Source organism: Juglans microcarpa x Juglans regia, chromosome 1S, assembly GCF_004785595.1.
Source record: "Juglans microcarpa x Juglans regia isolate MS1-56 chromosome 1S, Jm3101_v1.0, whole genome shotgun sequence".
In the NCBI taxonomy this organism is placed as follows: domain Eukaryota; kingdom Viridiplantae; phylum Streptophyta; class Magnoliopsida; order Fagales; family Juglandaceae; genus Juglans; species Juglans microcarpa x Juglans regia.
The window spans coordinates 4282500-4294932 of NC_054595.1; the positions used below are offsets into that span (position 1 = coordinate 4282500).

Here is a 12433-nt window from a genome sequence, read left to right on the forward strand (position 1 = left end):
ATCCATCCACCTCATCCTACTCCAGCTACAGCTAACCCAAAAACTAAATCCACAATGGTCATAACAAACAAAGGGTAAAGTGTTAAAATGTAATTAAAAATTAAAAGCTTGCATAAAAGAAAAACTTGAGGAATAATAATGTGTAGCGTTGAATCGACTTCAAAACACTCTATAGAACTAGTTGTTGGTGTTCATTTTCCTCCCAAACAAGCACAATCACTTAAAGAGTAATTTAGCAAAGTAATCAAAACAATGAAAAAGATGTCCAAAAACTGCATAACACATGCAAGACTGACAGAAGAAAAAAAAAACTCATGATGGACAAGGAATGAGAAAAGCATTGCATTGATTAATATAGGAGTGCACAACAAGCAGCGGAATCAATTACCGTTACAAAACCAAACGAAAGTTGCAATGGACGAAGAAAATCAAACATGTCGAATTGTGGAAACGAGACCAAGCAATATTAATCACTTCTAAAAAAAGGATAGAATAGAAGTCGCATGGGTCTACCTATGCTGATTTTCCAAGTTTGGGATCATCAATCTTCTGAACTATTGAGGACGTACCATCTCTGTGGAGTTTCTTCTCGAAGCACCAATCATAGAAGGAGTGAAATTAGGGTTACGTTTGAATTTGGGGGAAAGTACTCACAAGCTGTTAGTAGGATTTGTACGAGGTTCTCCTATTGCGGCGAAAATAATCGTCGCAAAAACAATAAGTGTCGTTGCAATTGTACATTAATAATGTTGCGATGGATTCGAATCTCCGCTTACGGTACGATAATGAGGCAAATCTTATGTGGCAAGGCAAAAATGACGCAAAAGGACTAAATCGTGGATGCAAAAGAAAAATAATTGTTCATTTTTCCGAATCTCACCTTTAGCAACAGAAACTTGCGATGAGTGTACGTCAAACGCAAAAAATGAGTTTAAGCATCAATTTTTGTAGGGACGGAAATGAATTGGTCGCAAAAATCCTATATTCTTGTTGCGTGCATGCTGCCAATTCGTTCATATTTCATTATTTCGATGAAATAATAATGCATTTGAAATAAACCATTTTGTACATAATAAGAAGATTTCATCATTTACATTCCTAAAGTTTAAATTTTGACATGTAATAATTAATTTCATCTTCTTAAATATTGTGTCTTTCTGACCCTTACAACTATTTTCAATAATAATTGATTTTAGACTTACAATTGTTAAACCAAGACCTATACTAGAGTCATTTTGTATAGGAAACCTTGTAATGATATAATACATTCGTATACTTACTGAAAGAAAATCATTTTGATCAGATTAATGCTTTAAATTTGACACTCATAAATAATAACATAATTTAAATCACACTCATAAACAATAATATAATTTAAACCATTATGGATGAACTAATAGTGTCATCAAGACCCCGCCTTTGGGAGTGAACCCCAAAACATAAAATGTTTCTTTCAATTTTAAATTCAAGATTTAAACCATTATGGAGAATTTAAACCATTATAGATGAACTAATAGTATCATTGAAATCCCTCATTTGGGAGTGAATCCTAACTCACAAAATGTTCTCTCAAATTTTAAATTTTGGATGAATTAGTTGTATCACCATAATTCTCCTTTGAGAGTAAACTTTGATATACAAAGTGTCCTCTAAAATTTTAAATTCTATTGATGAACTAGCTCTATCACCAGAATTCTCTTTTAGGAGTAAACTCATACAAAATGTTCCCTCTAATTTTTTAAATTTTGTGGATGAACTAGTTATATCATCAAAATTCTCCTCTGAGAGTAAACTCTGATATGCAAAGTGTTCTCTCCAATTTTAAATTTTGTGGATGAACTAGCTGCATTGTCAGAATTCTCCTTTAGGAGTATGCTCTGACATATAAATGGTTTCTTCCAACTTTAAATTATGTGGATGAACTAGTTGTATCACCAAAATTCTCATTTGGAAGTAAACTTTGGCATACAAATTGTTCCTTCCAGTTTTATTTTGATGGATGAACTAGTAATGTCATCAAGATCTTCTTTTGGGAGTAGGTCTTGATGCATAAATTGTTCACTTCAACCTTACTTTGATGGATGAACTAGTAGTGTCGAGAGCCTCCTTTAGGAGTAGGTCTTGACATATAAATTATTCACTCTAATCTCATTTTGATGGATGAACTAGTGGTGCCATCAAAATCCCTCATTTGGGAGTGAATTTTGATATACAAAATTGTTCTCTCCTTCATACTCATCTTACTATAGAATTTAATGATTTTTCATCCAAAATTAAAAGAAAAAAAAATTGTACCTTTGGGCAATCAATTTTTTCCTTAATTTTGATGCAAATCATTTACTTCTTATTGGATAAATAATTATATATAGCATAAAAATAATTTAAATAAGAGAAAAAAAATCAACATTAAATAATTCATGCATTTATTGAACAATAAAAGACATGCTTTGAGAGAGAAGAGAAAGAAAGAATTATTTTTCTGATTTTTTTTTTTAATCATCGAAACCCCCACAGAAAGCTACAATTGGGGCCTTGGGTAGCATCCAATCAGGGTTTCACAGCCCTTGCGCCGCCACCTTATGTTGCACACTGCCAATCCATACGACTCCTCTTCTCCTCTCCAAGACAACACAGTACAAAACAAAGAGAAGAAATCCAAGCATAGTTCAGAAACCGAATTGTTATGCATGAATATCAATACACAAATTCTATATATGTATGAGAACCAAAAACAATCACTTAAAATTCTCAAACAGCAACGTAAAGAAGGATACAGTACTGGGTTTTCAGTCAGACCACAACACAATAACAAGCCGAGAGAAACACGCATAGGCCATATAAAATCAAATAAGATCAGAGGGCTAGAGAGGCAGATTAGTAATTTTAAAACGATGAACGAATGCAGAGTCTAGCCCCACTGTTACACCATTAATAATATTACATCTTAGTACCAATTTTTCTCGTCAATTGCGTTTGCAGTGCTGCGCTACCTAATTTGTAAGACCGAAATGAACATGCATGAACCACAACTTTGACCATCAAGATTGAATATTAATCTATATATGTTTTCTTTGATTTCTTTAAGGAAATTAAATGCTTTAACTACGTATTTAATGTGATTATAATTGATTTCTCGTTAATTATATATATAAAATAAATTTATAAATTAATTAACGATTAGAAGTTGTAATTTAAAATGTGCGAGTTGAAAAAAAATGTGTTGGAAAATTGAAAGGCTCTCAAGTGCTAAAAGTTATTATTTAAATTAGATATACTATCTTTAATTTAATATTAGTTTTAACTACACTTGATTTAATACTAGTCATTTCATCACACATAACAACTAAAGAGAAGGGATAATGTGGTTGAACAGGCCAACCAAATTAAAGCTCCTTTTAAGAGAATTGAAGGATCTTTCTTTTTAATTGGTTATAGAACTCAAAGGGTCCTTTTTTCCTTTTAAATTGGTCAAATAACTGAATGATTCCTTGAATGAATAATATAAAATAAATGGTTGGACTTCTTTAGAGTTCAAAATTATTAGTGTAAAATAAGTATGTTGGCATATTCATGTGACAACCTGAGTCAAATTATGTTGTAATATTGTTAAGTAGGATAAAGTGAAAAGAGAATGAAATCAGCTCAACATGGCTCGAGCAGAACTCATATAGAGTGTTCACTTGACACTCGATTGAGATGGCGCTCGAGCGAAGCTCATACAGAGAGTTTGCTCGACACTCGCTCAACATGGTGCTCGAGCGGACATTCATACAGAGAGTTCGCTCAACACCCGCTTGACATAGCGCTCGAGTGGAACCTAGACAGAGAGTTTGCTCAACACTCGCTCGAGAGGTAACTCATATAGAGAGTTCGCTCGACACCCGCTCGACTCATGGCTTGAACGACTCATAGATATAACGTGCGCTCGACATTCGACTCGAACGAATGTTCAAAAATAATAATAGGGAGCTTGTTCATTTCTTCAGTTGGCAAGCACGTACTAAACAAAAATAAAGCAAAAGATAGAGAAAAAATTCAATTTCATATACTTCTGTTTTCTCTTGAAATTAGATCATCATTCTACTGTGCTTGAAGTCAACTACTATTAAATCATTTGGTGTGAATTAATGTTCTTTGGCCGGAAAGGATTCCAGAGCTGTCGTTGAAGCAGAGATCTAGAGGTTCTCATGATGAAATTATAGAAAGGCCAGAGTTCCGGAGCTGCATGTGTGCAGAGATCGAGTGGGTCACTTGTGATGTTGCAAGCCAGATTTAGCTACTGTAAGGGTCTTGTGAGTGTTTCTAAATTGGTTGTAACAAACTAAATTTTTATAGTTGATTTTAGGTGGTGACTTACACCCAGAGTGGTTTTAAATTTTGAAGACGTTTTTCAAATGAGTTTCTACTTCATGAACAAATTGTTGTGTTGATTATTTTTATGTGAAATATTATTTCATTGATTGACTGTGTGTTTGACAATATTTTTAAATAGTGCAGTAAAATTGAATTACACCTATTTAGCCCCCTCTAGGTATTGTGTTGGGTTAAAACCACTAAGTTTTCAAAAACTATTTATATTTTTCAAAAATGAAACTTATGATGTAAAGAATGCGATGACTTGGTTTAACGGGAACAAAAAACTTAAAAAATTTAACAAATATAAATAATTTCAAACCTTTAGACTTAAAATATTTTAGTTTAAACATTTAATTGATAAAATGATGTATGAGGAGAATATGATGCCATGTTTCATGCTACGCGTCCATACAAAAAGAAAGCAAGAAAACGATAGCAATCCTTGTCTTGGGGTACTAAGGTTTGGCGTCTCTTTCAAGCTGCTCAATGCTACACATTGATCTACTTCTCTCAAAAAAAAAAAAAAATCTACACAATATATAGTTCTGGTAATTTCACTTTTTTTATAAACATTATGGATCCCATAATATATAGTATATTATATACTAAGAAATGCTATGTCTATAAATAAATTTTATAAAAGTAAATTTATAAATTAACGTAATTTCATGTGATATATATGAAATCTACATCACTGTTAAAATAATTTTGTAATGAAATATAATATATCAAATTACGTCAATTTCTGATATATATCACTTTATGGATTAAGCATTTTTTATTTCTAAACAGCATTACTCTTATTTTTAACTTGTAACTTAAATGTTAAACCAAGCATGACTCAGTTTCCTATCTTTTTTCCATTTTTGGTTGTCAATTTTTTGGTTGTCCCCACCAGCCTTGTCTATCCTGATTTAATAGAAATATACTTTCTAATAAAATAATGAGTAATGCCACATATAGTCGTGGAGTGTATAAGCGTTGTACAATCGTTGTACAATCGTTGTACAATCGTTTTAAAAAATAATAGGGATTACTATTAAAAAATTGAGTAATGTTGCGTACAGTTCCCATTTGGAGATTGCATTGCAAACCTAGTCAATTTTATCTTTAAATTTTTTTAAAATTATAATTACATTACAAATGAGGACTGCAAGTAGAATTTTTCTTATAATAATATCCTTATCAAAATGGTATTTTTGTCCATTTAATAAAGAGTTTGCACATGCAATGAGGATTGCAAATAAAATTTTTCTAAAAAATTAATTTCTTTTCATATAGACAATTATATGATGTTTACACAATTACGACTGCAACTATTATTTCTCTAAAATAATTATAATTGTGTTAAAGAGTTTCTTCGTAAAATACACACTTATTCGGAACAAGACAACCGCGCACTCGAAAATTTATCTTTATCTGCAGAACACCTTCCTTTCCAAAAGCTAGACCGAATCATCAATGGCGGAGGAAACAAAGAGGTATACTTACTATCACAACCTCCAACCCCATATGGATTTGCCATGTCTCTCTTTATCGATTATTTTCTTTCAGGTATGCTGTTGTTACAGGAGCAAATAAAGGTATTGGTTTTGAAATAGTTAGACAGTTGGCTTCAAAAGGGATCGTAGTGGTGCTGACAGCAAGAGATGAGAAGAAAGGTCTTGAAGCTGTTGAGAAACTGAAAGACTATGGTCTCTCTGATCAAGTGGTATTTCATCAGCTCGATGTTTCTGACCCCGCTAGCATTGCTTCTTTGGCAGATTTCATCAAAGCAAAGTTTGGGAAACTTGATATCTTGGTAAATATCATTCAAAGTTGAATTCCTTACAGAGTTATATATTTTCCCAGATCTATTCTTCTTGAGAATCTCTTGGAACTTCTGCTTGCTTGCTTTACTTGGCGTAATTAGTTGATTTTATTTGTGCTTTCTTGAAGGAATTAGCTTTCAAGTACTCTCCGTTTTTCTGGGGTTTTTATTTTATTCTTCCCGCACAGCTTTTCTAGTTTAGTTTTCAAGTCGTAAAAAACTCTCGTGATTCATACCACTACAAAAAAAATATATGCTTTGTGAGTCTTATGATCAGTTACCGTTAGTTCAGTGGGGTAAAGTTCAGAATATTAGGTGGGATAATAGTTCTGCTTTTACTGCCATTCCTTAATGTTTCCTACACTGCAGAACTGAAAAGATGTGACTGCCTCACAGTCATTGGATTATTTTATTTTATTTTATTTTTTTTCACAGTCATTGGATTAGTTAACTAAATGGGCTGAGTATCCATAACTTTCTTGTATCAGTTGGTATTCATGTTTAGGCATCTCTCTTGTATAAGTCCTATGTACATGGGCTATGCCTATTGCTTTCATCAATGAAATTCTTGTTTACCTAGCTATATATATACATACATACATATATATATATATATGACTATGCACTCATGGTTCTTGATTAAACCAAGGTGAATCTTGTAAGTTAGTACGGGGTATAAACACTTTTAGTAAATGGAACTATTCAATAACTTTTCCTGGCTTAAAATCTTAGAATTGCTGATAGAAACAAAAATGAGTGATGAAATCCTAAAACTACGTGCAGGTGAACAATGCAGGGATAAACGGAGTGAAAGTAGATGCTGATGTGGTAAGTACTTTCCAGTGATTTGTGTCTTGCAGCATAGTAAAGGCAAATTTTAAACTGAACGCACCTTGGAAGAAATGTCTTGTGCGGTTTGTTTAATTGCCATGGTTCGACTCCAATAATGGATAATCAGTTTCTGCAAAAGCACTAACATGGTAATTCTTCTTTATCTTTTACACCTAGCCAATGGCCATTGAGGAGGTGTAAAGAGAATATCCCCTGTTGAAAGTTGAAACCAAACTTTTCCTTGGAAAAGCTTAAGCCTGATGATGCCCATCAGGGCCAGCAAGAAGTTTCCTTTTGCTTAAGCTGCTTAGCCTTCTGAATTTGGGAGTTATTTCCCTTTTATCCAGGGATAGAATATTTGAGTTAAGCTATGGCACTTGTATTCTCTTTTTTATATCAAAGTTTAGTAGATGGTTGCAACCTACCTGAGCTTTGAAGCACTGGGTGATAATTACCAAGTGGATTGACTTCTTGCTGCTGCAGGCAGGAGCCGAAATTGATTGGGCTAACCTTCCCCAAACTTATGAGTTAGCAGAGGCATGCTTGCAGACAAACTACTATGGTACTAGAGGAATGGCTGAAACACTCATTCATCTCCTCCAATTGTCTAATTCACCAAGGATTGTTAACGTTTCATCCGCCCTCGGGATTATAAAGGTATGACAATAACACATTCCTCTCATAGAAACAAATTGTCAGCACCTTGGTAAGAAACTTGGCTTAATTTGACGCTAGCTCGGTTCGCGTGAATTCAGGCCAGTTGGACCTTTAGTAGATGACTCAGCAAAATTATTGGTAACTGAATCAATTCATGTTGGGCAAATGATGGAAAGTTACAGATTTTGCCACTTCCTCTCAAACTTTTCCAAATGATTCTAAAGGGAAAAAAAGCATGTACACCACAATCAGATCAGACAATTCTATTCGCTACAAACATGGGTGAATTCTGCTTGTCTGCTTTAGTTGATTTATCTTAGTTTTTCTTGTCAACACTTTCTGCCCTGTCTTGTTGTTTCAGAACATTCCAAACGAAAGGGCTCAAGGAGTTTTAGGTGATGTTGAAAACCTTACAGAAGAGAAACTGGATGAGATACTGAAGGAGTTTTTAAAAGATTTTAAAGAAGGTTCAGTGGAAGCCAAGGGCTGGCCAACTTTTCTATCTGCCTATACAATCTCAAAAGTAGCAGTGAATGCCTACACAAGAATTTTGGCCAAGAAATACCCAAGCTTCTGCATCAACTGTGTATGCCCTGGCTATGTCAAAACGGATATAAATGGAAACACTGGCATCTTGCCTGTTGAAGAAGGTGCTGCAAAACCTGTCAGATTAGCCCTGCTCCCGGATGGCAGTCCTTCTGGCATGTTTTTTGTTCGGCAGGAAGTGTCTTCTTTCTGAATGCAAAGGCAATCCATTTATTCAGATGGACAATATTTGTCATATTTGCTTGTGAGCTGTTGTTTCTCAAGCACTGTCTGGTTTTACTATATTATATAAGATTTTCAGATTCTAAAAGTGAACTTATGAACACCAATGTGAAAATTTCATGTCAAATGCAAGTAACTTTTTATGTCATTTAAAAGATGTTTTCAATTGGCATCAGTTTCAGATTTTCTTAATGTCATTTAGACGGTTGGTATCATTGAAACGCCAAGAACTTCTCATTCTCAAAGATCGTGAGATACTCAATTCGGAGTATTACAATTAATTTAAAAGTAGCTTCATTTTCTTTTAGAATTGGTGGTGGTGTCTTGCACCTCATTGATCACAGACTAGCACAATTTAGGATTCCAAGGTGGTTTGGTATGTTTTGGTGTTCATTTTTTGCGGTGTTGAGGGGAGTCCATGAGCATCCTAAACCTTGAGACGACCCTTGTCATCAGGGGTGTCATGGCAAAAGAAAGTGTGTATATATATATATATAATAATATATATATATATAATTATGCAAATATTTCCTTCGGTCAATGTTAAACTTACATGTTTTTTTGTTAAAGGAAAATGATTTGTACAATTTCTTTAAAAAAAAAATGAGCAATATGAAAAAATCCTATTTTTTAATGATGAGTCCTACTATTTTTCAAAAGGAATGAGCTGCCTTGTACAACCTAGAACTAAGGACAGATTTGGGGCATGGGATGAAACATAATTCAAATACAAAATTCAAACTAATCATTACAACATTATTCTATTTTTAAAAACAAAACTAATTTTGTGAGCTATTTTAATTTTTTAGTATAAGAATAATTATTATAGGAAATTTATTAAAAAAAAAAAATTAAGTACATGCATTTTCAAAAGATTTGGTAGGGGGGCTGAACCTGAATTTCTTAAGGGTTAATTTGAAACGTAGAATATATGTACGACTTAGCAACTAAGTTTTAAAACTATTTTTTAGAGAAATACTATTTATCATCATACACCATATTACACCATATGTCAATATGTAATTTGTCATTTTTATTCTTTTATTTAAACACACATATTTACACATTAATACGTGTGTATTTAAATAAAAAGATAAAAATGACAAATCATATATTAGTGTGTGGTGTATGAAATGATAAGTAAGATTTTTCTATTTTTCAAGTCGTTTGGTGCAACGATTCAAATAGAGTTAGATATGAGTTTATAACGTGTAAAACGTGTAAGTTTCGTGAAATTGACCTGACCTTTAAAAAGTAACCCCTTGATACATTCTCTTTTTTCTCAGAGAACCAAAAAACCAAGGTAATTGATCAACTTGTTATTTAGAAGCTGTTGGCCACAAAGCTGTCTCAAGTTTCATCGTAAATGACAGAACCAACACCACTGATCAGGTACTTTGCTTCATCTTACATGGTATCAGTCTGTATGACAGCACAGCAAAATGAACCCCATATATAGTCCCTGGATCTTCTCTCTTCATTTGTTCTAAAGTTCGAGATAATTTTATTATTTGGTTGTCGTAATTTCAGGTATGCAGTTGTAACAGGTGCAAACAAGGGGATTGGGTTGGGAATATGCAGGGAGTTGGCCTCAAAAGGAGTGGTGGTAGTGCTAACTGCTAGAGATGAGAAGTGTAAAGGAAATGCCTCCAGCGTAAATGCTATTAGGTGATCTTTATTTATACAATAAAACTGTACAACTATAAACAAGGAAATAATTTAAATATATACAGTAAACGGCAATCTCCTATAATTAAGGTGAATTAGTGATAGGAGCTAGAATCATGGAGAATCAACTATCTTCTTGGTCGCAATCAGGGGAAGCGGATTCTCCTCTAATAAGAAGAAGGGTCTTGAAGCTGTTGAACAGCTTATCAAAGAGTCTGCTTCACTCTCTGGTCATTTGGTATTTCATCAGCTTGATGTGGATGACCCTCTTAGTATGACTTCTCTCGCAGATTTCATTCAAACCAAGTTCGGGAAACTTGATAATTTGGTACGTTTTCACACACACACACACATGCAAGAATGCAATATTCTTTGTTTCTGGTTGTTTAACATTCCTTTTTCTTTCAGGTCAACAACGCAGGGATTGTTGGAGCTATAATAGATGGTGATGCATTAGCATCATCAGGAATTGGTAAGGTAAGTTTTGTAAGTAGGATCTTTTTTCTTTCCCTTCTCTATAAGAAAGATTGGTATGGGGAGACGGCGGAAAGAGCCTTGCTTGTAAGATCAATGGTTAAGACATTATCTTGCTATAAGCTTTGTGTCAGATAGAAGAATCTATAGCCCTAAAAGAGATCATGTTTTACGTCCAATCAAGGGTGGAGTGGTGGCTCAATGGTCCTTGCTTTACCCCTTAACGGTTTGGTATGTACTAAGTCACATCAAAGAGCTAGGTAAACAAACAACCAAGCAGCTAGAATTATGTAGATATAGGACCTTTCCTTCAGTCATTCATCAGCTCAATCCGTATGATTCATGAGTTTACACGCAATTCCAATTACTACCCTTATGGGCCGGGTAGACGAAAAGTTCTAAACAACATACCTTAAAGCACACTTCATATCCCAAGGGGCTAGGCAAACAAATAAGCAAGCAGAACTACGCAGATTTCCTTTCAAAAGTCATAAGCTCAGTCCACACAATTCAATTTAGACACAAGCTCTACCATGTATATTGCAGAAAAAGTAGACAAAATAAGGATCTAATGCGTCTTACTCGGAAGAAGAAAACCCATGTAGAATATTAATATTGCCGAATTTTAAGAAATAGCATTAACTATTACTGAAAATGCAAGGGGATAAAGTTTCTTGTCATTGATGCAGGAAGATGTCAAGGTCAATTGGAGTACTGAAATAGCGTCTCAAACTAATGAGTTAGCCGAAGAGTGCTTGAAAACAAACTACTATGGTGCCAAAAGAATGATTGAAGCACTTCTTCCCCTTCTTCAGCTATCCAATTCACCAAGGATCGTTAATGTTTCCTCTTCGATTGGGCAATTAAAGGTATAAAACTATTGCAACCATGTCCTAACTCTCCCATTTGTTACTGCAAAGAAGAGCATGCCAATTGAACTATTGCAAACTATTAAATGTGTTGTTGGGGTTTTATGAACCATGCTTTCTTAATTACTTTGTAAGATTGTGAAGCTTTTACTCCCTAATTAACCCGTTTGTTCCCTTTAGTTAAACATTAAGTTCTCTAGTTTTGTTGTTTTAGCACATACCAAATGAACGGGCTAAAGGAGTGTTTGGTGAGATCGAAAGTCTCACTGAAGAAAGATTGGATGAGTTGTTGAGTGAATTTCTGAAGGATTTTCAAGAGGGAGCCTTGGAAAACAAAGGCTGGCCAGTTGATTTGTCTAGCTACACAGTTTCAAAAGCTGCTTTGAATGCATACACAAGAATTGTGGCCAAGAAGTATCCATCTTTCCGGGTCAATTGCGTCCGCCCTGGCTATGTGAAGACAGATATAAACCACAACGTCGGCTACCTAACGATTGAAGAAGGTGCTAAAGGTCCAGTAAGGTTAGCGTTGCTGCCTGAAAACGATCCTACTGGCATGTTCTTTTTTCGTAATGATGTGACAACTTTTGATTAAAAAAACTATCCAATTCTACAACCTCATCAGAAATTATGCAGGTTGGTTGTGCATGTGGGCTGTGTAAGTTGTGTATGTGTGCTGTCTAGATATGTATAAGACTATAAGTGTGTAAGCCCAATCATAATTTGTTAGTAGTTATTATGTTTGTGTTTGAATTGTGACGGTTGGGTTGTCTTTAACTATTACTGTCGGGTCAGTTATGTAAATCAACTCAATAACCACCCAATTGGTGAAATGTACTCATTTTGCCACATTATTATGAAATAAGGCTATCTGTATCATGTTCAAAACCATTGTTTTTTTGCAGGAGTAGGCATCCTCAAAATTGCCTTGAATTTAATTTTCTGAAGTATGTTCTCGTATTGTTCTTCACTTAATAAATCAGAGTGGCTTTCCTGTCTA

The 12433-nt window shown here is 34.2% G+C and overlaps 1 protein-coding gene and 1 long non-coding RNA gene across 2 annotated transcripts; both read left to right on the forward strand.

Annotated features, from left to right (window-relative positions):
* The first annotated feature begins 5686 nt into the window (after positions 1 to 5686).
* On the forward strand, positions 5687 to 12077 carry LOC121247248 ((+)-neomenthol dehydrogenase-like). Its single transcript, XM_041145624.1, has 11 exons — positions 5687 to 5837; positions 5911 to 6157; positions 6950 to 6994; positions 7481 to 7654; positions 8016 to 8390; positions 9792 to 9809; positions 9951 to 10054; positions 10268 to 10418; positions 10499 to 10567; positions 11254 to 11433; positions 11648 to 12077. Exons 1-11 carry the CDS (start codon positions 5818 to 5820, stop codon positions 12026 to 12028), a joined length of 1764 nt encoding a protein of 587 aa, XP_041001558.1. The 5' UTR covers positions 5687 to 5817; the 3' UTR covers positions 12029 to 12077.
* Positions 6168 to 6743, forward strand: LOC121246252. The gene is made up of 2 exons (XR_005937088.1): positions 6168 to 6561; positions 6602 to 6743. It is a non-coding gene; the product is annotated as an uncharacterized LOC121246252 (long non-coding RNA).
* Positions 12078 to 12433: the final 356 nt, after the last annotated feature.